The sequence below is a fragment of the Penicillium samsonianum genome (genome assembly GCF_028829775.1).
Source record: "Penicillium samsonianum strain IBT 33392 chromosome Unknown utg000004l_segment0_segment0, whole genome shotgun sequence".
Lineage (NCBI taxonomy): Eukaryota > Fungi > Ascomycota > Eurotiomycetes > Eurotiales > Aspergillaceae > Penicillium > Penicillium samsonianum.
Window position 1 is genome coordinate 493,216 of NW_026643262.1, and position 21,481 is coordinate 514,696.

Genomic DNA, 21,481 nt, shown 5'->3' on the forward strand with positions numbered 1-21,481 from the left:
AAGGGAAGGTTTGAAGGAACGAGGGAACTGCCCAGGTGGTTGGAGAAATCTCATATAAGTCTAAGTAGAAATGGTCTGAAAAAGGGATACCCCAAAGGACACTTGGAAAGACATTACAGGATTGGAATGATAGAGCCCGAGTGTAGTAATGGAATTGATACCACAAAAACAAAATAATGTACCATAAATCATTATACCAGAAACAACAGCAGGAACTTGCTTGTGGACGGGTGATGTGCCAAGTTTATCAAATTGTACCAGACAATAGCAACAATGACGAGGATAGTCCCCAGGGCTCAGAGTCATCTAGGCCCACTAGTTGAAGACCAAGTGTCCATTATCATTCCCAATGCGCTCCGCCAGGTTGATATCCGCATCGTGTCCATCGCCCTCGACGTCGCGCAAAACGGCGCGCAGAATAGGGACGCCATTTTCTCCTTCGCGATCGAATCTGACATCCTCAGCGCTGGAGTGGAAGTCACCCCCATCCCAGTGGAAGTGTCCTAAAGAAATGAGTCAGAATAACTGGCCACAATGTTGATGCAGAGGTGCACTGCAAGGACAAGGTGACAAAGAGAGCTTGGAAACATACCATTATCGTTCCCGATGTGATCATTCAGATCGATGGTGGACTCCTGCTCATCACCATCCTCATTGCGAAGAACAGCCTTGAGGATGTGACCATCCTCAAGCTCGATGTGGGAAGCAGATTCGTGGAAGCTCATATTTTCGATTTGGGAGAGAAGAATGCAAAGTAGAGTGTAGAGACTATGGATCATAAACTTGCTGGAAGTCAAAGTAGATGGGGAGGGGAGCTCTCCTTATATACCCCACCTAGCGAGGCCAATATACACCGAATCGCGATCTGGGCTTGCACAAGGAATCGTGCAGCAGCCCCCGGTTCTTGTCCGACACTTGTCGCGGACTAATTCGTCGCAGTGCATCTCTATTGCGCCATGGCAGCTGGGACAGGTGGGGCATTCATTGGGAGGAGCGACATTGGCAAAGCGGGGAGACTGTAATGCGAATAAACGGGGATGTCTTCCAAGACAAAGAAACCTGGCGAGTTAGTCTGTAGACAGCTGTGGAGAGGACAGAACGGGGCTATCCACTACGCCCGTCCACGTCAGTGGGTGGATCAGACGCAATGTAAACATCCGAGGCTGTCATCTTGGCTGGATATCCGGCACGAAGGAGTACAAAGCACATCACCTTGATATCCAGTTATCGTGGCGCATGGCGACACCTCCCTCAGTCCCCAGCCACAGGATTCGGAGCAATATGTCCTGATGTTGCACTGTGCATGTGCGCCAAGGATGCACGATTCCGTGACAGCCTTATGGGACAGCCACAGGACGTGGGCCACACATTACCAATGGGCATCGAACTGACCGAGGAGAAACGCTGGTGCCTAATGAGGACAATGCAGTCAACCGGGGCTGATACTTTGCCAAGTCAGTTTGGGGATGCAGCCTCATGTTGTCCGTCCTTGGCAGTCGATATTGACGAGGGGTTATTCACAACCAGTGGCGTTGAGGGGTGCTGTGGCTGGATAAGGCTAGCCCTGTGACCTGGAGGGGCTTTTGGAGGGGTTTTTGGAGGGGCAAGGATCAAGAGGTGGATCATTGTCAGAGTGGACAACACAATGTCTGAAATGTTGGTCTCCGATTTTGGGAAAAAGGATTCAGGAAGTGTTAAACTACAGAGAACAACCATGATAGATATTCTAAGTGTTTACAAGTGTTTACAAGTGAATCAGGAGGTTGAGAGGCTGTGTATTGTTCATTCTATACATACAATGTGGAGACAACAAAATGGAGACAAGACAAGCAAAGATAGGATCATCATAAAGCTCACAAGGTTGGCCAACAGGACCATGAAGAAAGATAATCATCGAAGGAACCTTCGGTGAAAAAAAAAAAAACGTCCTCAGAGAATTCTTCAGACAACAGAGAGCTATGTCTGTAAGGTAAGCACGAAAAATTGGCTCAAAGAGCACGTGAAAGGAGATGCGAACAGAGCCCCTTGGTTCAGCTCCTGACGGAAAACGGGAGCACCCAGACACGTACAGTCTGTATCCGCAGAGGTCATAGTGAAGCACCGGAAGCATCCGAAGATAGCGAGTAAGTAGCTTGCATGTACATGCTTCGTGCCATTCGCAGCCTAGCCTGGGCCGCCTACAGAAGACCCGCCAGAGTCCTCAGGATAACACCGATCACTGGACAACAGGAGACATATGTTGAATATGACCCTGAAGCTGAGGAAGGTGACGAGTTTTGACCAAAAGGGAAGCTGCGACACACGACAGGGAGGTTACCACGTCTTACAATCAACTTGCAAAAATGAGAAAAGAATACATATGTATGCAATAGTTCTTAAGAATACCCTCAAACCCCAGTATCAAACACGCCTAACACCACTTGCAAACTCCCATGCCTTACAAGCTCGACAGATGCACAGAATCGACAACCCATCCCATAGCACACATAACAGGTTTATCAACAGAAACACATTAGAATCATAACAAGTCACAGATTAAACTCCATTGCGGTAGATTTGAGATCCACCAGAGCGGATCTGAATAGTGTCACGTCGCTGCAAGACAACCAATGCACGATTAAGGGCCTGTTCGGTATAGTTCTTGCCATCAACAAAGTCACGGCGCAGAGTGGCCAAGCTTGTACTCCAACCAATGGGGAGACGACGCTTCAGCTCGTCTTCAATCTTGCTGCTCTGCTCCATTAGTTCCTTGCTGCCTTGACCCTCACCCTGGGTAATGGCGTCCATGGTGGATGCGAGGAACAGGCGGATGGCCTCGTCCACGTGGGCTTCTGTGGCGATGGGAGAGAGAGAAAGTTTGGCAAGGGACTCGGAAATACGGACAATAGCCTCGAGTTGACGGACGGTGATGGGGATCGATGACCGAGTGTTGGATTCCATCTCGGCACGGTGGACTTGCTTTCGGATGGAGACGAAGTGGGACGAGAGCTTTTCCGCGGCTTCGGGAGAGAGACGGGGCGCACAACGACTAGATGGGATGTTAGTATGAATGTACCAGTTCAATCAGTAATAAATGCCAACATACCTGCGGCAGTAGCTGATGTAGCGCTTCATCTGCTCAACGGGAATCTCGGCCTCCACCTGCTCCTCCACACCGCGACCACCCATGTGCACACCCATGACGTGGCGGGCAATCTTCTCGTCACGGCCACGCTCGTGTTCATCGCGGACGATGAAGATCATATCGAAACGGGACAGGATAGTGGTTTGGAAATCGATGTTCTCGCCGGGGGTCTTGAGATCATCGTATCGACCGAAGATAGGGTTGGCGGCGGCCAGTACGGACGTTCTCGAGTTGAGGATTGTGGTGATGCCGGCCTTGGCGATAGAGATGGTCTGCTGTTCCATGGCTTCGTGAATGGCCACTCGGTCCTCGTCACGCATCTTATCAAACTCATCAATACACACAACACCACCATCAGCAAGCACCATGGCACCACCTTCGAGATAGAACTCGCGAGTAGTATGGTCTCGCTGCACGGAGGCTGTCAAACCGGCGGCAGAAGAACCCTTTCCAGAGGTGTAGATGGCAATGGGAGCAGCCTTTTCGACGAACTTCAGAAGCTGAGACTTGGCAGTACCGGGATCACCCAGCATGAGCACGTTAATATCACCACGAAGCTTCATTCCATCAGGAAGAATCTTCTTTGAGCCACCCATGAGCAGACACACGATGGCTTTCTTCATATCCGCGTTTCCATAGATAGACGGGGCAATGCTTCGAGCGAGCGCATCGTACAAGTCAGGCCTCCGGCTGAGCTCCAAGAATTCTTGTTCTTCCTCCTCAGAGAAAACTGAGTTGCCCTTTGCTGTCTGGTCGAAGTCGGAGGTGATTCCCACTGCGCGGAGATAGGGGTTGCGAATAGCCACGGCAGCCTCCTTCTTGACACCCTTCGCTTGGTAGATAGAGAAGATACCCATGACTGTGCAACGGGAACCGGGAACAACTCGGTTGGCGAGGTAGCGATCGGCCGAAATAAGGACGTGTCGCGGCATCTCACCCACTGGCACCTGGTCAGGGGCTTCTTGAAGCTTCAGGACTTGCTGGTCCACAAATTGACATTTCTCGTGGTGAACAACGTAAGGATCCAAGGGACATTGCTCGTTGGGTTGATCATTGGCGTCTCTGGGTCGGCCGCAGCGGCGCGGCAGCGTGAGGCCAGAGAAGCCACCGTCGACCTGGATGTTCTCGCTGTGGTCGCAGCCCTTGCAACGAACGTGAATGATTGTTGATTTAGAAGATATTGTTGAAGCTCCGATCACAATTCCGGGAATGCGAACAAGGTGGGAGATATTGGTGGCATTGAGATCACGGATTGAGATGTGCGATGCCGAGGAGTGTAGGAGCAGCTGGTGGGATGGTAGTGTGATATCTCGCTGCCCGGGGTAGACAATCCGTGCAGTACATTGCTTCAGGGCCAGCTCGAACTACTTCGAGTTAGCGAGGGCCAAGACCAGCGGGATAAGAAACTCACAAGAGGGATGATATCGCCGGGCTCGGTGGTGAGTTTGTGGGCCAATTCTTCGTTATAAGAAATGAGATGAGCAATGTCAATATCACAGTAGTATTGTTTCACGAGGGCATTTTGCCGTAATTGATCACTGTTTCATCATAAATTAGCCTCCATTGAACCCTCACGGCCGTGGGATGCGTACCGGTAGACGAATGCATTATCCAGCTGAAATTCTAGCACAAAATCCCGAAGGCGGTTTTGAATAGTGGTGCGGTCTTCATCGGCGCCATTTGTGCTGGGCGCAAGTACGCTCAAAGTATAGGGAGTGCGTCTATCCATGGTGTAGAGGACCGCAAATGTGGCAGGTTGGGGGGGGTTGATGATTTGGTGGAAGGGAGGCTTCAAGAACTTTTGGTTAGCGTGGCACCAACGCGACGCGTCGAGGGTTCGCGCGTTAAGTGCTTTCTGAGTCAGCTGTCGCCTGAGGCATCCATGTCTGGAATTTTGGCCTAAGGCAGAACTGATCTGAGTCAGCACGGGGAACCGCGGGCCCGGCGTTAGTGCATTGGCCGATTGGGGAGCCATGACCAGCTTGATGGAAACAAAGCCACATCACAGGCATTCTGCACCCAGGACCCGAGTGATCTCGGACCAAAATTGCGAATCGCAGACTGACTTGATCAGCATTGGACCTCGTACCTGAGCCTTCCAGAGCTCTACAGTCAGGAGTTTATCCACTGTCATGATCAGATAACACCGAACATCACAACGATCGACCCTCCCCCGGTGGCTGTCCGCTCCGGCTCGTGGCAGCCATGTCGTCAACCAGTCCACGAAAGTCAATTGATAGCTTGGCGTCTGGGGTCTCGTCGCCTTCAATCTCTTATTCAGCAAGTCAGGTGGAATCTCCGCGTGTGGCCCCTCAGCGGTTCCCCCTGAGGAGGGGATCAACCGCGAGCTCGATCGTGAGCATTGGAGGTGTTCTGGACTCTTCTAACTACCATGGCTCAATCTCAGAGTCTGTCGCAGAGTCTGGGCAGAATGGTTTGTGACCTCGAGAATTCCCAATTGCTCGATGATTGACCTGTTAACGCCCATGTAGCCATTTCGACCCTCCTCCAGCCCCCAATCATCCGCACCGGTCTGACGACCGGTAGTTCCACTCCCTCCACCGGCTTCAAGCCCCCCTCGTCTCGTGATATCCCGCCGGTGACTCTGACAAACATCAAGCATGTCGATGCAAAGGTCTTCCAGCCGTATCTGTCGCAAGTGGGCAGTTTGTACGATGTGTTTCAACAACCGAAAGAAGGCGCGGGGGAGGATACCCTACCGGCACAGGCTGCCAAGTCTCCCAAGCCAGACTCTGATCGCGATTCGTTACTGCCATGGTCCCCCGAGCGGAGGTCTTCGGTGATGTCGATCGGTTCAAGACCATCTTCGCCATATGATACACGCGGCCGACGGCCATCCACCGGCCGTGGTCGCGCCCCCGCGGTTACTCCACTGTCCACCATCCCTCCGGTTTATTTTGAAGAGGGCTTCCATCTCGAAAACCCCCGTACGTTCGATGTGATATCAGAGAAATCAGATGTGGTTCGGCCGCCGAGGCCGCCGTCCAAAGACGACAAACACGCCAATGGATTAGTTGCGGAGCCAGTACAAACCGGAAGAAAAGCATTAGCAACGAATGCTATCCTGCAAGAGAAGCTCTCGTGGTACATGGATACTGTGGAGATCCACCTTATTTCGTCTATCTCAACGGCATCGAAATCGTTCTTCACTGCCCTAGGATCTCTCCGAGAATTGCACGCGGAAGCCGCCGACTCGGTCAACCGTATACAAGTACTGAGAAGGGACCTACAGAAAATCGATAAAGAAATGGCTCTAGGCGGTCTCAAAATTGTCAATTTGAGACGGCGAAGAGAGAATGTACGAATGTTGGCAGCTGCCGTGGCTCAGCTTCGCGATGTGGTCGAATCTGTCTCTCGGTGCGAAGGCTTGGTAGAGCAGGGCGATATTGAGGAAGCTGCCGATGGACTGGAGGAAGTCGAAAAACTGATGGCCGGTGAAAAGCTCTCCGACCGTGCCGCTTCGGAGGAAGAGGAAGGTGCCCCCAGACGCATTATCGACCTTCGAGGCATCAAGGCCCTCGAGGGAGCATCCGATGACCTTGCACAGCTCCGCCAACGCATTGGCATGGGCTATGAAACCCGGTTCTTGAATGACCTTTTGGGGGATTTACGACAGCATGTTCAAACGGTGCCATCGAATGTGACCCTGCAGCGCTGGGGAAACTCATTCCAACGGCAGCGAGGTGGTCAACGGTCTGGAGTATCTGTATCGCCTGCCTACATGAATTTCAATAACGAGTTGCGATCCCAATTGAACACCCAGCTCAACGGACTCGCGCGTGCTCACTATACAATGTCAGCGGCAACTTCTTTCAAAACCGCTGTTTTACGAGAAATGAAGGGCCTTATTCGCAAACACCTGCCCAGTTCTAGTGATGATGATAATGAATCTATGGTGTCGCTATCAACACATGCCGGTGCTCAGCTAAGCCAACAAGAGAAGTCGTCAATTCTTGCTCGCAATCTGCGCGCTCTCGACTCAGACGATGCTTATGCGATGTTGATGAATATCTACACCGGGATCAGCGAATCGCTCCGGCGACTCAGCGTCCAAGTCAAAGTTCTTCTGGATATTGCTAGCGGCTTGGGGAATTCGCCCACTTCCGGTGTCAAGTCACCACCACGAAGCCCCAACCCGCAGAGTATGGATCAAGCTATAAACTCTTCACAGATTGGGCCAACAGCCTCTGACATGGCCCAGGATGAGATTCTGCAGGTTTTGGATATGTCGAGTCTGCTTGGTCAGGCTGTTGACATCGCCCAATCCCAGATAACAAAGGTGTTGAAAGTACGATCTGAACAGACCGCCCAGCTTTCCAAGGAGGAATTCCTCAGGTACTTCACTCTCAATCGCCTGTTTGCCGATGAATGCGAGGCCATCTCGGGACGTAGTGGTACTGCTCTGAAGACCATTGTCGGAAATCAAATCCGCGATTTCATTACCCGTTTCGGTGATGGTCAGCGCCATCAAATTGTCAAGGTCATGGATGCCGATCGATGGGATGCACGAGATTTCGGAGATGCCGAGAACACCATTCTTACTAGGATTCTCGATGCAAGCACCAAAGACATCGACGCCTGGGTCGAGGTTTCCAAAATCTGGATTCCACGTCCTGGAAACGAGCAAGGCAAAATTGCTGATACTGCGGCTGAAAATGGGATAGACAAGTCCAAGGTTCGCAGTGCCGTCATCGATGAACAGAAATACATTCTGCCTGACTCTGCTGTTGCCATGATGCGCAGCATTGAGGAGTTCGATTTCCTCATGTCGAATATCCCCAGCATGATCCAGGATATTGCCCCGCACCTACTAGATATCCTGAAACTGTTCAACTCGCGGTCATCGCAGTTAATTCTTGGAGCCGGCGCTACACGTAGTGCAGGCCTGAAAAACATCACAACTAAGCATCTCGCGCTGTCATCACAAGCATTGAGCTTTGTTATTGCTCTGGTCCCGTATGTGCGAGAATTTGTCCGTCGCCACGGACAGGCAAACCCCTTGATGGCCGAGTTCGACAAAGTTAAGCGACTATGCCAGGAGCATCAGAGCGGTATCCACGAGAAGCTGGTGGATATCATGGGCTCGCGCTCTTCGGTCCATGTGAACGCGATGAAGAAGATCGACTGGAATTCCAAGGGAGCGACTCCTGCTGTGAATCCTTACATGGAAACCTTGGCCAAGGAGACGGGGACTCTACACCGCGTCTTGAGCAAGCATCTTCCAGACATGACAGTTAGCATGATCATGGTACCTGTATTCAACAGCTACCGTGATCAATGGACGAAGGCCTTCCAGGAGGCCGATGTGCAGACGGAGGCCGGAAAGAAGAGGTTAGTTTGAATTACTCAATCCCGCTCATGGCTAATACTAACCACACAAACAGAATGCAAGCCGATGTCGAGCATTTCCGAAGCAAACTGAGCAAAATCGAAGGCGCCAGCGAGGTTGGCGACAAGCTCCTCGAAGTTGTGCGAGGCAAACCCATTACCATCACCGACGAACCCGAGAAGTCCGAGACGAGTGAGAATCAACAAGATCAGGACGGTAGCTCGGATTCCACCAAGTCATGATTTGCATTATCCTCGCCCGTTTACCCTTATACATATAATTTCGTTTCTGCATGTTCCTTTCTTGCCCGCGCGCTCATTCCCGAGCTGTACACTTCTTGTTATTTGCTGCTACCACATATATGTCTACCAGTTGCATTTATGCCCGGCGTTTGCGGATATGAATAAAGAGCAGAGATGTGATTTTCTTTCTAATACATCTAGCATTACGCATTAGACAGTCACTGGACGTGAGAATACCTCCAAATTTCATGACTTGAGAATATCGTGTATCATTCATAATATATGCAAATCAAAAACACCAAAGACTTAATTTAATCATACAGGATTATTCATCGCCATCCACACAAATCATACATCATAGCAAATGTGGATCAACCACTTATTTACCACCAGTGTTCTTCTCATCAAGAGAAGTGGGCTTCGCCGCACCACCATGGGGATGAGCCGAACCAGCGGTAGGCAAACCAGGGTGAACGTCGCGGCCGGAGCCAGTCTCTTCTGGCATGGGGGCAGCCTTGTGGGAGCGGGTCAAGTCTGCGGGCTGTGGAATGCATTAGGAACTGTCCAGGTAGAAAAAAATAAAAGTACATTGGATTGGAATTGCAGATTAACATACCTCATCGCCGACACCGTGGGCCTTGTTGGGACCGTTCTCGATGGGGTTGTCGCTCTGGGGGACACCGTTGTCGTACTCTGCGCCGCGAACCATTTTGATTGATTTTTGATGGAGAGGGAAGTTGAGAGGAGGGAAGGTAGAATGTGGTTTTTGTGTAGAATTGGTTTTTTCTTTTTTGTGTAGGAATAGAAAGAAGAGTAATTGATGGTTCTACTTATACTTGGTTCTTGGTTGCTGTGTTCGGGAGTTGTGACAACATTCTGAAATCATAGTGGGGAGTATGACTTCATGGCCGTTGGAGTTTCAAGGTCTTTGATCGATTACCTTGGAAATGGGTCTAGAAATTCAATGGAATAGCACAGATCAAGAGAACAATTAGTAAATGATATTTAGTGCATGATTTCATTAAACAATTTTGGTCTGCAGGAGAAATATTTCAATATTTCAAGTTGTGCGTTCATTGAATGGAATATATAGAACTGGACAGAACCGATCGGTTGCCACTTTGGTTTTACACTCCCCCATTTTCGACCGTCTACATTGTATGCACTTCGATTTTACATAGTAGAATTAATATTCATAATATTCCTTCTCATATACCGACCTCTATTATACTAGTATGGTACCAAAACCGCCTACCAAGTGAAGATATGGCGGAAAGAGTTGGATTGACTATGCTAGGGTTATAACAACAGCATCATTTTGATTAACTCATAATATCCCTGACAGTCGTCTACGGCATCAACCCAACATGGCATTGTTGGTGAAAACCTTGATATGTCCAACAGAGCGAACCAATTTATACGTTCTCTTCGCGATATCCGCTGTTCTTCAATTTACCTTCATGTGTGACAACCATCGTACGCCAAGGCTGGAAAATCCGAAAATTCTGACATTTCCATGCCTTGAATAGATACCTAGGCCGGGGCATATTCGACTAGCCAGAGCTAGATGGATAATTGATACCTGGTGACGTCAGTTCCTTTCACCATTCCAGGGTTCCAAGGTTGTCTGACAGCAAAATCATATGTACACTTAATATGAGGCAGGATTCAGGAACGGGATTGATACTATGAAAAGGTCATTTATCTTGTTGTCTTGTGATACTCTTTCTTTCTGCCCGGAAATTTCCACCCTAACTCCAAGATGAGTCTGACAAAAGATTGACACACAGCCATGAGAGATAAATGAAGACCAACTTAGGGAAACATAAGAACATAACAAAGGACGGGTGTTCGCGATCGACACTCACTGAACTTCGACACCAACTTGTCCCTCAACGGTATCTCCGGATTTGCGCAGCCGATCCTGCTATTAGACACATTTCCAATCCAGATGAACCAACACTCTCCGCGATGCGATCTGATTCAACAGGCAAAGGCAAGTCATCTGCGGATTCAGCATAGAACCCCCTGGGACCTACAGGGCCAGCCCATGGGGAGTCAGGTGCGGTGTCTGAGAAGGAGACGGAGACACGATTCAACCCCCGAGGACCAACTAACACTGGGGGAGAGACAACCCCAGATTGACGGGTCGTACAGTGCCGGCACTGCGGGCCAGCCCTGAGCGAAGTCGGCAAACCGTCAATGCCAGCTGGAAGGCGGGTCGGTTCTCGGGGGCTAAGTGGGTATGGGAGCGGGGGATTTCCAAATTGCAGGCTGTTGTCACCACGGCGATGATAGGGATGACTGTGGAGAGAGCGGTGTCGTCCTGCGAGACAGCCACCGCACATTGATGTTGGTCGGTCAGGGTACTGTGGGATATCACCGGGTGTTGCTGATGCAGAGGCAGAGGCAGAAGGAGTGGTGGATGAAATGCCGGGTGGTCGAGAGCTGGGGTTTGCTGGTTCAGATGAAGAAGAGAAAATGGATGAGGTACTGGGTGTCGAATGAGGTAGGGGAGGTAATGAGCCGTGTTGGATTTTACGGCGGAGACTGTATGGTGGGCGTTGTACTGGTGCTGTCACATCGTGGGGTGTCTCTACAGGAACCGGGGGCAGGACATCATTCCCTGTTTTCTCGAGGGTGACACTACACTTTTTTCGAATGATGAGTGGTCGTGGTTGTAAGGGAACATATGGCGAGATATAACGATTTTTCAAGATGATATCTCGCTTTCTCTGTGTTTGGCGGATGAGGAAATCCATGGTGCTTATCTGGGAATTGGCACTCTTGATGGATGATCGCGACATAGATGAGGACATATGTTGAATAACTGGTTCAACACCGTGTGAGGCGTGAGCACATGAGCAGATACCATTCTCGAAGAGAACAGATGAGCTGGAGTCTCGAAGAGCTGAGGAGATGAGACAGCATAATGGAGGATCGGGTTGATGGATGAAATACAAATCTGGGACTTGAAAAGCCAGCTCTTCAATCCCTGGGAGACCGGCCATCCCAACATCAGACTTGGCTACCAAGACAGAAGGTGACTGCCCAAATTGCGTTTCTTCACCACTTAACTCGGCATGTAAGGCTGGGCTGCTTTCTCTAAGTGCGCAAAGCCCGTACACATTCCTATCAACCTCAAATACAGAAATTGGACCGGACTCCTCAGACTCCTCATCCTCACTACTCAAATTAGACAGGTCCGGATTCATGATTCTCAGCACAGAATGTTCATCCCCTCGCCAGCTTCCACGAGGATCATGGGGAGGCTTAGGTTGGGCAGTAGCCAAAGCAATTGCGACTCTGTCAACCAGAGGGCCGTTGGCCACACCCGAATCAAGTCTAGAAGACTGGTGTCGTGGGCCTTCTGGCTGTATTGACATAGGAACTACCAGATCTACCAGAGATGGGTCAAACTCAGTCTCGAGTAGCGACCTCCTCCTTGGGCTCGATACTTGGAGATCATTGCGGTCCCGAAAAAAGCGACACGGATACTGATCAGTGAGAGCCCCAGAAACGATCCGATTGAGCTCGCCGTCCGGGATACTTCGACGCTTCCGCTCGACCTTGTTGATCAACTTGATCCTCACGTTGCCTAGAGGAGTGAAAACCCAACTTCTCAGCCAACGCTTGATCTTGGCCCGCTTGTGCGTCTTCTTCATTTCAGACATGCCTAATGCGACGGGTGACCGAAGATCAGAACTCGGAGTTGATCAGAAGAGAGAGATGCTGGAGGACGGGAAACTGCAGAGGATCTCTTTCTTCAGGTCTCATCTCCCTGGGCTTTTTATATATTTCTGGCCTGGTATACTGGTACCTCCGAGATCGATATCAATGAGCCTTTCAGTTGATGCATTTCGAACAAGTGACATAACATTGTCTACAGGTATTAGAACTGGACTCCATCTCAGTTACAATGAGGATGGGAACAAACACAGATTTGAGACTTTTGACGTTCTTTGTTGATGATTTTGTCAACAACGATGGCCCTTTGTTTCCTAGTGCCCAGGTGCTCTACTTTGATGAGTCAACTGCTGTGGTACTATCTACCCATGCAGGTAGCTAGCAGCACAGGGTAAAAGAAAAGTTGTTTCATCATCCTGGACTCCTTTTGCAGAGTCTATCCGTGAACATCATGGACATCTCTGTATAGTACCGCCTAGGTAAAAGCATCCTTGAGTTAGGTTCGAAACTGTAGGATACCGGAGATATTTCTCTCCGACCAGGAAGATGGTGAGCTAAGTAGAGACAGGGAACACAGTGTTGTACAAAAAAAAGTAGTTTGCATCTGCGATGTTGTACGGTATAGGCATATTTCAACACCAATGAGGGAATCGGAACCGCCAAGACGATCATCCCCTTAAACTTGGTCCGCGCGTCCTTCCGGCCAATAAATGCAAGTGATTGAAGCCATTCCAAGCCATTCGTGCCCATCTTCGTGGTCATTTGTAGGAAGATCAAGCTCTGGGCGGGTCCTCTCCGACGTTCAGTGGAGCAGATTGTCTGATGACATCATGGCTCTCCAGATTTCCCCAGATCCGACGATAAAGTGCCATTGGATTGGCCCTGAGCTTTGTAGACTGGGTCTGAAGGCAAATAAATGTAGATCAGGTGCCCAATAATCGGAGAAACCGGAGAAACTCAATACAGGAGGCAATATCGGGTCTAGGAGAGAGATGAGAGAGAGAGCCGAGTACAGCGTGGGGCGGATCCCGCTTTTGTTACTTACTCCTGTTACTGTTACTACTGTTACATATCAGGCACAGAGCACTTATGTACCATGGATACTCCGTAGTCCAAGATAAATTAACAAATTAAATATTGAAATCTCTTCAAATATATGCACTAATGTACCTTTCTCAACAGTCTCGGGTGAAATTTCCCTCGCAGAGACTTTAAAGCCTAAGCGCACGGTAAAAAAAGCCTTGGAGGGTCACACCCGTCAACAAGTCCGGAGAAAAACTCTTGACCGGAACGAGGAAACGGGAAGTCTTGTATTCCTTTCTCCCTTCAAACATCTCTTTGACCTCAACATCATCAATTCGATCCACATCCCCCCCCAAACTCCTCCCCCAGCCACCCCAGAAGCTCAAGTCGAAAGCTCCACTTCTCCCCGCACAGACCGAGTCGGACAGCTCTTCCAAGGTTGTTGCGCTCAACCCCCCCTCCTCGCGTTTCATTTTTTCTTTCACTTTCACTGTGATTTCTGTGATCTCTGCGATATTTGAGTACAATGGAGGAAAACGGCGAACCCATCAAGCGTGATGTGCGCAACCACATGCTCTTCGAGGTGGCTACTGAAGTGGCAAACCGAGTAGGCGGGATCTACTCAGTTCTCAAGTCCAAAGCTCCTGTGACCACCGCCGAATATGGCGAGCGGTACACTCTGATCGGCCCTCTCAACAGGGCTTCAGCTGCGGTGGAGGTTGAGGAGCTATCGCCGGCCAACCCGGCTATGCGGGAGACGATCAAGTCTATGAAGGAGCGCGGCATTGACATCATCTACGGTCGCTGGCTCATTGAGGGTGCCCCTCGGGTTCTGCTCATTGACACGAGTACTGGATATCGGTGGTTGGATGAGTGGAAGGGCGATCTTTGGACTACTTCGGCCATCCCGTCCCCCGCTGGTGATAATGAGACCAATGAGGCCATCGTTTTTGGATACTTGGTCGCTTGGTTCTTGGGAGAGGTACGTTCCAACAATTGTTGGCCACGGTGCAGATGGCAAAAGAGCATGACTGACCCTATTCCCCGCCTGTAGTACATTGCTCACGACCGTCGCCGGGCGGTCATCGCCCATTTCCATGAATGGTTGGCTGGTGTCGCTCTGCCACTGACCAAGAAGCGGCATATGGACCTCACAACCGTCTTCACCACCCACGCGACATTATTGGGTCGTTACCTCTGTGCTGGCTCGGTTGACTTCTATAATAACCTCCAGTTCTTTGATGTGGATGCGGAGGCCGGGAAGCGAGGAATCTACCACCGCTACTGTATCGAGCGTGCTGCTACTCATGCTTGTGATGTCTTTACCACTGTATCTCACATCACTGCATTTGAGAGCGAGCACCTGCTGAAACGCAAACCCGATGGCGTGCTGCCTAATGGTCTGAATGTCAAGAAGTTCTCTGCCATGCACGAGTTTCAGAACTTGCACTCCCAGGCCAAGGAGAAGATCAACGATTTCGTTCGTGGGCACTTCTACGGCCACAACGACTTTGACCTGGATAATACTCTATACCTCTTCACCGCGGGTCGTTACGAATACCGCAATAAGGGTGTCGATATGTTCATTGAGGGGCTGGCCCGTCTCAATCATCGATTGAAGGCCGCTGGGTCGACCATGACCGTGGTCGCTTTCATTATTATGCCAGCACAGACCTCATCGTTGACAGTGGAATCGCTTAAGGGACAGGCCGTCGTCAAGTCTCTGCGCGACACTATTGAGAACATCGAGAAGGGGATCGGCAAGCGCATGTATGAGCGCTGTCTTTCCTGGAAGGAAGGTGACAACATGCCCGACGAGAAGGATCTCATCACCAGCCAGGATCGCGTGATGCTCCGTCGTCGCCTGTTCGGCATGAAGCGCCATGGCCTTCCCCCCATTGTCACCCACAACATGCACAATGACCACGAGGACCCCATCCTGAACCAGTTGCGTCGCGTCCAGCTGTTCAACCACTCATCCGACCGGGTGAAGGTTATCTTCCACCCCGAATTCCTCAACTCCGCCAACCCTGTCTTGCCGCTTGACTACGATGACTTCGTTCGCGGAACCCATCTGGGTGTTTTCCCCTCGTACTATGAGCCGTGGGGATATACCCCGGCCGAATGTACCGTGATGGGTGTGCCTAGCATCACCACTAACCTGTCTGGATTCGGTTGCTATATGGAGGAATTGATTGAAAACTCCTCCGACTACGGAATTTACATCGTGGACCGTCGCGCCAAGGGTGTTGACGACTCGGTCAACCAACTGACCGAGTTTATGTTCAACTTCACGGAGAAGAGTCGTCGCCAGCGCATTAACCAGCGTAACCGTACGGAGCGTCTGAGCGATCTACTTGACTGGAAGAGAATGGGATTGGAATATGTCAAGGCTCGCCAGCTGGCATTGAGAAGAGGTATGTTACAATTGCATTGTTTTGTAGGTGATTATGATTAATTTTTTATTTTTTTTTACAGCTTACCCATCCTCCTTCGAGGGCGAAGAGGATTACTTCAATATCATTGGGGGAACGGAACAGAAGCTCTCCCGCCCGCTTTCCGTTCCTGGATCCCCTCGGGATCGCTCCGGAATGATGACACCGGGTGACTTTGCCTCTCTGCAGGAAGGCCACGAGGGATTGAGCACCGAGGATTATATTGCCTGGAAATTGCCGTGAGTTCCATCTTATCATTTGTATTTGTTAAATACTAATAAATTCTACAGTGAAGAGGAAGAGCCCGAAGAGCACTTCCCCCTCACACTGCGAACTCGCAAGGGGACCGAACGGGCTGCATCCCCACTGGACAGCATATCGGTCAATGGCCGAGAAGAGTCCGAAGCAGAAGCTCGGACAGAATAACCGAGGGTATTGGAACCCTGTTGTTTTAGTTGTCATCTTCACCATTGGCCCACAAATCCGAGTTGGAGTGGGCATTTCCCTCCCCGTTGACGTCATTTGTACTTGTTTAATCACTCTGCTTTTTATGATCTTTTCGCGAACAGTGCATTTGAAGCCTATGTTTGTTTCTAACTAAACTGAATGAAATCGAAAGTTATATTCTGTATGTGGTCTGATGATGTACAAAGTACCCCGGAGGGATGAGCTCCGACTATACTAGTATCCACTTGAACCCTGGACATCGGAGCTGCATCGGAGCTTTTGAAATATTAGAGTTACGAACTGGAGCAATGGCCGGTTATTCTCGCCCCGGTGAACGTTTAGCGAAGTATGAATCATCGTACTACGCTGCGGTATTTCTACCCCTCCTGCCCCTCCATCCTGTCCCCCTCCCACCATCACTCTTCCGCTCAACTTCAATCCAACTTCAACTCACGTCTACCATCGGTACGACTCTCCCATGGAGCTGCGCACGTCCAGGACCCCGCAGGGTCGCAGGACACAGTCCTCGCTACGATGAAGAGATGGATCAAGGTATTTGTTCGTATAACAGTCGTTGCCCTCGCATGACAGGTGTTCGGTCCAGTCAGTTGATTGGGGAGAACTATAAACCTATCCAGCTCCCTTGAGATAGAGTCTGGCTGGTTTCTTCTTCCCATATCAACTGGCTGGCTGTTCTGAGATTATACTGTCAAAACTTGATCTAGACAATACTAGCGAAAGGACATGCGTGACTTTGATTGTTCCCCTGTTTTGTGTTTTGTGTCTGGCTCTGCTTACTTTGCACTGTGCTGTCTTTCTGTTCAATTGAATACATAGATTGGACGGAAAACAGCATAGACAGAGCAGAGCTGGATACTTTCTCTCTTGGCATGCTGACCCAATTGAAGTATTTCAATAGCTTGATCTTTCTGCCATCATGTCTACCGACAAGATCACTTTTTTGACCAACTGGTATGCTGACATTGTCCAGAATCTGAGCTTCCGGGTTTCCGGGCTTCCTTTGCTTCGATCTTGTAGTTCGACTTGGCTAAGTTTTTTTTCTTTTCTTAAAGGCACGCGACCCCGTACCACGCCCCCCTCTACCTCGCCCAGGCCAGAGGCTACTTCAAGGATGAAGGTCTCAAGGTCGCTCTGCTCGAGCCCAATGACCCCTCCGATGTCACCGAGATCGTCGGAAGTGGCAAGGTCGACATGGGCTTCAAGGCCATGATCCACACCCTGGCGGTATGTATACCTTCTCCAGACACAACAAACATATCAAGCATGCTAATACCACGTCCAGGCCAAGGCCCGCGACTTCCCCGTGACCTCCATTGGCTCCCTCCTCGACGAGCCCTTCACTGGAGTCGTGTACCTGAAGTCCAGCGGAATCACTGAGGACTTCCGCTCGCTGAAAGGCAAGCGCATCGGCTACGTCGGCGAGTTCGGCAAGGTATGAATCTCCTCCTCCCCTCATTCAACCAACCAAGCCCTAACAAACTAATCCCAGATCCAAATCGACGAACTCACCAAGTACTACGGTATGACCTCCGACGACTACACAGCCGTCCGATGCGGCATGAACATAACCAAAGCCATTGTCCAAGGCACCATCGACGCAGGCATCGGTCTCGAGAACGTCCAAATGGTCGAGCTCGAAGAATGGCTCGCCGGCCAAAACCGCCCCCGCAGCGACGTGCAGATGTTGCGCATCGACCAGCTCGCCGAGCTGGGCTGCTGCTGCTTCTGCTCAATCCTGTACATCGCGAACGACGCCTTCATCGCCGCGAACCCGGAGAAGGTGGCCGCATTCATGCGCGCCGTGAAGCGCGCCACAGACGACGTTCTCGCCGACCCTGCTTCCGCGTACGCGGAGTACATTGACGTGAAGCCTATCATGGGCACTGATGTCAACCGCAAGATCTTCGAGCGGTCGTTTGCTTACTTCTCGCGCGACTTGAAGAATGTTCAGCGGGACTGGACTAAGGTTACCAACTATGGAAAGAGATTGGGGATCTTGGATGAGAATTTCGTTGCGAACTATACCAATGAGTTCCTTTCTTGGGATCTTGACGCGGACTCCACTGATCCTATTGGTGATCAGAAGCGTATGGCTGCGCTGCAGCAGCAGGTTGCTGTTGATGGTGGTTACAAGCGTCTTGGGGTTCAGGCTTCGGCTTAGGCTGGGCTGAGGCTTTACGGCTGCATGGCTCTACTGGAGATATTTGTCTAGGCTTCACTCTTTAGCCTCGCTTGATTGAGTCAAATTGGAACATTTGCCATATTGGTATATTACTTGTGCTGTAAACGATCTAGTCGAATATAGTTATCGTACGAGGGATATTGCCCAGTGAGACCTCAAGTGAGAGCAGCGTACCTCTCAATTAGATCCTGGATTCTGATTCCAAAGTCCGGTTGATTGATTGGGGAGATGCTGGGATATACCCAGAAGCGTTCGAGATTGTGGCACTGAATACACGGAGATACGACTCCCCAGAGTTCACCGAGGAGGTAAGGGAGTATCCTTGAAGCCTGCCACATCTGCCACACGTAGCACTTTCTGCACGTATGCTGACTGAGTCATAGTGATCGTCTTGTTGACATAGTCACGATGGAGAGCACAGTTGAGATACTGTTTCGGCTCACCAAGATCTTTCATGTCGTAAAATTGGCGTAGTTGTTCAACCACTTTCTCAATCTCAGGGTTGGTGGGAGCAGCAATGATGAAATCGTCAACGTGGATCATCATGATGGTCATCTGGGAGCCCTTGCCTTTAACATAGACACAGGGGTCATCTTCAAGTGGGTGGAAACCGATCTGGCGTAGCTTGCAATCCATGTCTTCATTCCACAAATATGCGGAGTCCCCGAAGACCGAACAACGCCTGGTTTAGCATGCATATGATGGAGAATCTACGGAGTGGAGATCCAGATATGGAGAAACAGTACAGTAGATTCACCTGGGAGCAAAAGGGACAGAGAGGAAGAAAAGAGAGAGAGAGAGAGAGAGAGAGAGAGAGCTATCTGGCTATCTACTACTATCGGGATCTGTCCCATGTGGGACTGCTGCCTGAGGCAGAATCAGGCACCCAACACATCGCCGTTAGCTGCCACGACAAGAAGCAAAGGCCTTATCAGGGCGGTGCTCGATGCAAACACAGGTAAAGCACAGAAGCGAGCGAGAAATGAAACGTACGTTCTCGAGGATCAGGAAGCAATGCTACCAGATCCACCATCGTCGTCAACACCGGCCGCATCAGTTAGTGAAAAAAACACATCTCTCTGCGCGAATCTAATTTTTGAAATTGCACCACAACGCCGCGGGCTACAGCTCACATTTTAACTGCAAATTAAATCTAACTTCCTGCTCCATCTCCTGATACCAATTTTATATTGGTGGAAGGTATGGTGGCGCCAGGAAGCTAGTGGTCCCCCCTTTCAGGGGGCCACGAAAATTCTGCAACCAATATCAACGAGCGCATATTGGATGCCAATTACGACGTGCGCCAGTTGCTGAGCCATATCAGCTATAATAATTCCGTCAAAGTCCCGAGGCCAGTCCTCGAATATCTTAAATCCATTCAGGAGCTCACTACCGACCTGATCAAGAACCCGATCGGCCAGGACTGGAAGCAGCAATTTGAACAGCTGCGCCAGGAGACCAGCCAAATCAAACAAGATATCCATGCGGTGAGAATTGCTTCTTCGAATGTCAATACCAATGCCAATGCCAATGCATCGAACCGGATCCGATTATACGTCGATGCTATTAGAAACGCACCGCCGCCAACGCACTTTTTGTCCAGCTATGGATCGGCATCGACCAACCCCGTATCGCCCTCCGATCTCATCTAGGACCGCCAAATTATCGTGAAATTAGGTGATTCCGATGGTATCAAGCACTTCCGCACACAGACCCCTACCGAGATCACGAAGCTTGCTAAGAAAGCGCGAGTCAAAGCAGCAAAGGCCACGTATGGAGTGACGGTGGCATCGGCTAAATTTGTCGCAGCTAGGCAATTGAAATCGGGGGATATCTCGCTCAGCCTCCGCACGGCGAAGGAAGCGGAGATAATGTGATGCCACCGCGAGTGCTGGGTCAAACACCTATGGAAGGGATCGGAAGTGCGCTTGCCGAGCTGGGGGGTTGTTATACATGATGTTAATATCCGGTCGCTCGGTATCAACTCGGCGGCTGGACTCGGAGAGCAAGGCCGGAAGCAGGGTATCATAAAGCAATTGCTCACTGAGAACCTATTTAACTGGGGGGAGGCGGAGATCACCCAGATTTCATGGCTTGTCCTCCCAGAAGGCAAGAAATCTGGATCATTAATCGTGGAATTCACCTCACCGCACACCACTAACAAAGCAATTGATACTGGAACACTTTGGGACTCGGAGGTACTTACCACAGCCTTGTACGACCGTGCTGCGCGTATACGCCAATGTCACAACTGCCAGAAATACGGACACATAAGAAACACCTGTTCCAACGAAACCAAGTGCGTCTTTTGCGCTGAGACGTTTATTCCTGCCTCGTGGACCCGGTGTGTGCATGCCCTTGATAGACTTCTTCCTCTATTTCTGGGGCTTTGCTTCGTGGAAGTTCCGGAGCCGCTACCCCCTGAACTTCCGGTTCCCACTGTTGTGACTGCCGGCGTCCTTTCGGCAGTCATCGAGAGGTATGCCGGCACCCAGTAGTGCCTCTCCCTCGCCTGCGCGAGGGCCTGCACCCTCTCGATCTCTCTGGTGAACTCGGGGCACCGCTTCGACCATCCATTGTGTGCGCCCCCGCAATTAGCGCACTTACGTTCACTAAGTGTTGCATCTTGCTTGCGCTGGCAGTCCCAAGAATGATGCTTCTTAGCGCAGAAAACGCATTTGGTTTCATTGGAACAGGTGTTTCCTATGTGTCCGTATTTCTGACAGTTGTGGCATTGGCGTATACGTGCAGCACGATCATATAGGACCGTGGTAAGCACCTCTGAATCCCAGAGAGTCCCGGTGTCGATTGCTTTGTTTGCAGTATACGGTAAGGTGAACTCGACGATCAGTGATCCGGATTTCTTGCCTTCGGGAAGAACAAGCCAGGCAATCTGCATGATTTCTGCATCATCCCCCCAGTTGAATATTCTCAGTGAGCAATTGCTTTGATCCCTTGCTTACGATCCCT

The 21,481-nt window shown here is 50.4% G+C and overlaps 9 protein-coding genes across 9 annotated transcripts; 3 read left to right on the top strand and 6 right to left on the bottom strand.

The window, feature by feature from the left end:
• Positions 1 to 36: 36 nt before the first annotated feature.
• Positions 37 to 1,574, bottom strand: N7471_007090 (CVNH domain-containing protein). Its single transcript, XM_057279809.1, has 2 exons — positions 593 to 1,574; positions 37 to 503 (listed from the first exon to the last, which is right to left on the bottom strand). Exons 1-2 carry the CDS (start codon positions 777 to 779, stop codon positions 316 to 318), a joined length of 375 nt encoding a protein of 124 aa, XP_057134069.1. The 5' UTR covers positions 780 to 1,574; the 3' UTR covers positions 37 to 315.
• Positions 1,575 to 2,343: 769 nt separating this feature from the next.
• Positions 2,344 to 5,099, bottom strand: N7471_007091 (MCM DNA helicase complex subunit MCM5; the record flags this gene model as incomplete). The annotated part of the gene is made up of 4 exons (XM_057279810.1): positions 2,344 to 3,028; positions 3,086 to 4,488; positions 4,536 to 4,662; positions 4,717 to 5,099. The coding sequence occupies 4 exons, from the start codon at positions 5,097 to 5,099 to the stop codon at positions 2,536 to 2,538; spliced, it is 2,406 nt and encodes an 801-aa protein (XP_057134070.1). The 3' UTR covers positions 2,344 to 2,535.
• A 50-nt stretch (positions 5,100 to 5,149) lies between these two features.
• On the top strand, positions 5,150 to 8,856 carry N7471_007092 (vacuolar protein sorting-associated protein 54). The gene is made up of 3 exons (XM_057279811.1): positions 5,150 to 5,558; positions 5,617 to 8,476; positions 8,530 to 8,856. The coding sequence occupies exons 1-3, from the start codon at positions 5,330 to 5,332 to the stop codon at positions 8,714 to 8,716; spliced, it is 3,276 nt and encodes a 1,091-aa protein (XP_057134071.1). The 5' UTR covers positions 5,150 to 5,329; the 3' UTR covers positions 8,717 to 8,856.
• Positions 8,857 to 9,095: 239 nt separating this feature from the next.
• N7471_007093 (uncharacterized protein) lies at positions 9,096 to 9,425 on the bottom strand (the record flags this gene model as incomplete). The annotated part of the gene is made up of 2 exons (XM_057279812.1): positions 9,096 to 9,257; positions 9,333 to 9,425. The coding sequence occupies 2 exons, from the start codon at positions 9,423 to 9,425 to the stop codon at positions 9,096 to 9,098; spliced, it is 255 nt and encodes an 84-aa protein (XP_057134072.1).
• Positions 9,426 to 10,608: 1,183 nt separating this feature from the next.
• On the bottom strand, positions 10,609 to 12,390 carry N7471_007094 (uncharacterized protein; the record flags this gene model as incomplete). Its single annotated transcript, XM_057279813.1, has 1 exon — positions 10,609 to 12,390. The coding sequence occupies one exon, from the start codon at positions 12,388 to 12,390 to the stop codon at positions 10,609 to 10,611; it is 1,782 nt and encodes a 593-aa protein (XP_057134073.1).
• A 1,224-nt stretch (positions 12,391 to 13,614) lies between these two features.
• On the bottom strand, positions 13,615 to 13,899 carry N7471_007095 (uncharacterized protein; the record flags this gene model as incomplete). The annotated part of the gene is made up of 1 exon (XM_057279814.1): positions 13,615 to 13,899. The coding sequence occupies one exon, from the start codon at positions 13,897 to 13,899 to the stop codon at positions 13,615 to 13,617; it is 285 nt and encodes a 94-aa protein (XP_057134074.1).
• A 53-nt stretch (positions 13,900 to 13,952) lies between these two features.
• Positions 13,953 to 16,287, top strand: N7471_007096 (uncharacterized protein; the record flags this gene model as incomplete). Its single annotated transcript, XM_057279815.1, has 4 exons — positions 13,953 to 14,408; positions 14,481 to 15,843; positions 15,905 to 16,100; positions 16,152 to 16,287. 4 exons carry the CDS (start codon positions 13,953 to 13,955, stop codon positions 16,285 to 16,287), a joined length of 2,151 nt encoding a protein of 716 aa, XP_057134075.1.
• A 958-nt stretch (positions 16,288 to 17,245) lies between these two features.
• Positions 17,246 to 18,490, top strand: N7471_007097 (NMT1/THI5 family protein; the record flags this gene model as incomplete). Its single annotated transcript, XM_057279816.1, has 4 exons — positions 17,246 to 17,280; positions 17,382 to 17,553; positions 17,612 to 17,761; positions 17,819 to 18,490. 4 exons carry the CDS (start codon positions 17,246 to 17,248, stop codon positions 18,488 to 18,490), a joined length of 1,029 nt encoding a protein of 342 aa, XP_057134076.1.
• Positions 18,491 to 18,808: 318 nt separating this feature from the next.
• On the bottom strand, positions 18,809 to 19,147 carry N7471_007098 (uncharacterized protein; the record flags this gene model as incomplete). The annotated part of the gene is made up of 1 exon (XM_057279817.1): positions 18,809 to 19,147. The coding sequence occupies one exon, from the start codon at positions 19,145 to 19,147 to the stop codon at positions 18,809 to 18,811; it is 339 nt and encodes a 112-aa protein (XP_057134077.1).
• Between the last annotated feature and the right edge of the window lie 2,334 nt (positions 19,148 to 21,481).

Coding starts and splice junctions, on each gene's coding strand:
- N7471_007090 (XM_057279809.1), bottom strand. CDS start 779: ATGATCCATAGTCTCTACACTCTACTTTGCATTCTTCTCTCCCAAATC. Junction 504..592: donor TCACATCGGGAACGATAATG/GTATGTTTCCAA, acceptor TCATTTCTTTAG/GACACTTCCACTGGGATGGG.
- N7471_007092 (XM_057279811.1), top strand. CDS start 5,330: ATGTCGTCAACCAGTCCACGAAAGTCAATTGATAGCTTGGCGTCTGGG. Junction 5,559..5,616: donor CGCAGAGTCTGGGCAGAATG/GTTTGTGACCTC, acceptor ACGCCCATGTAG/CCATTTCGACCCTCCTCCAG. Junction 8,477..8,529: donor ACGGAGGCCGGAAAGAAGAG/GTTAGTTTGAAT, acceptor CCACACAAACAG/AATGCAAGCCGATGTCGAGC.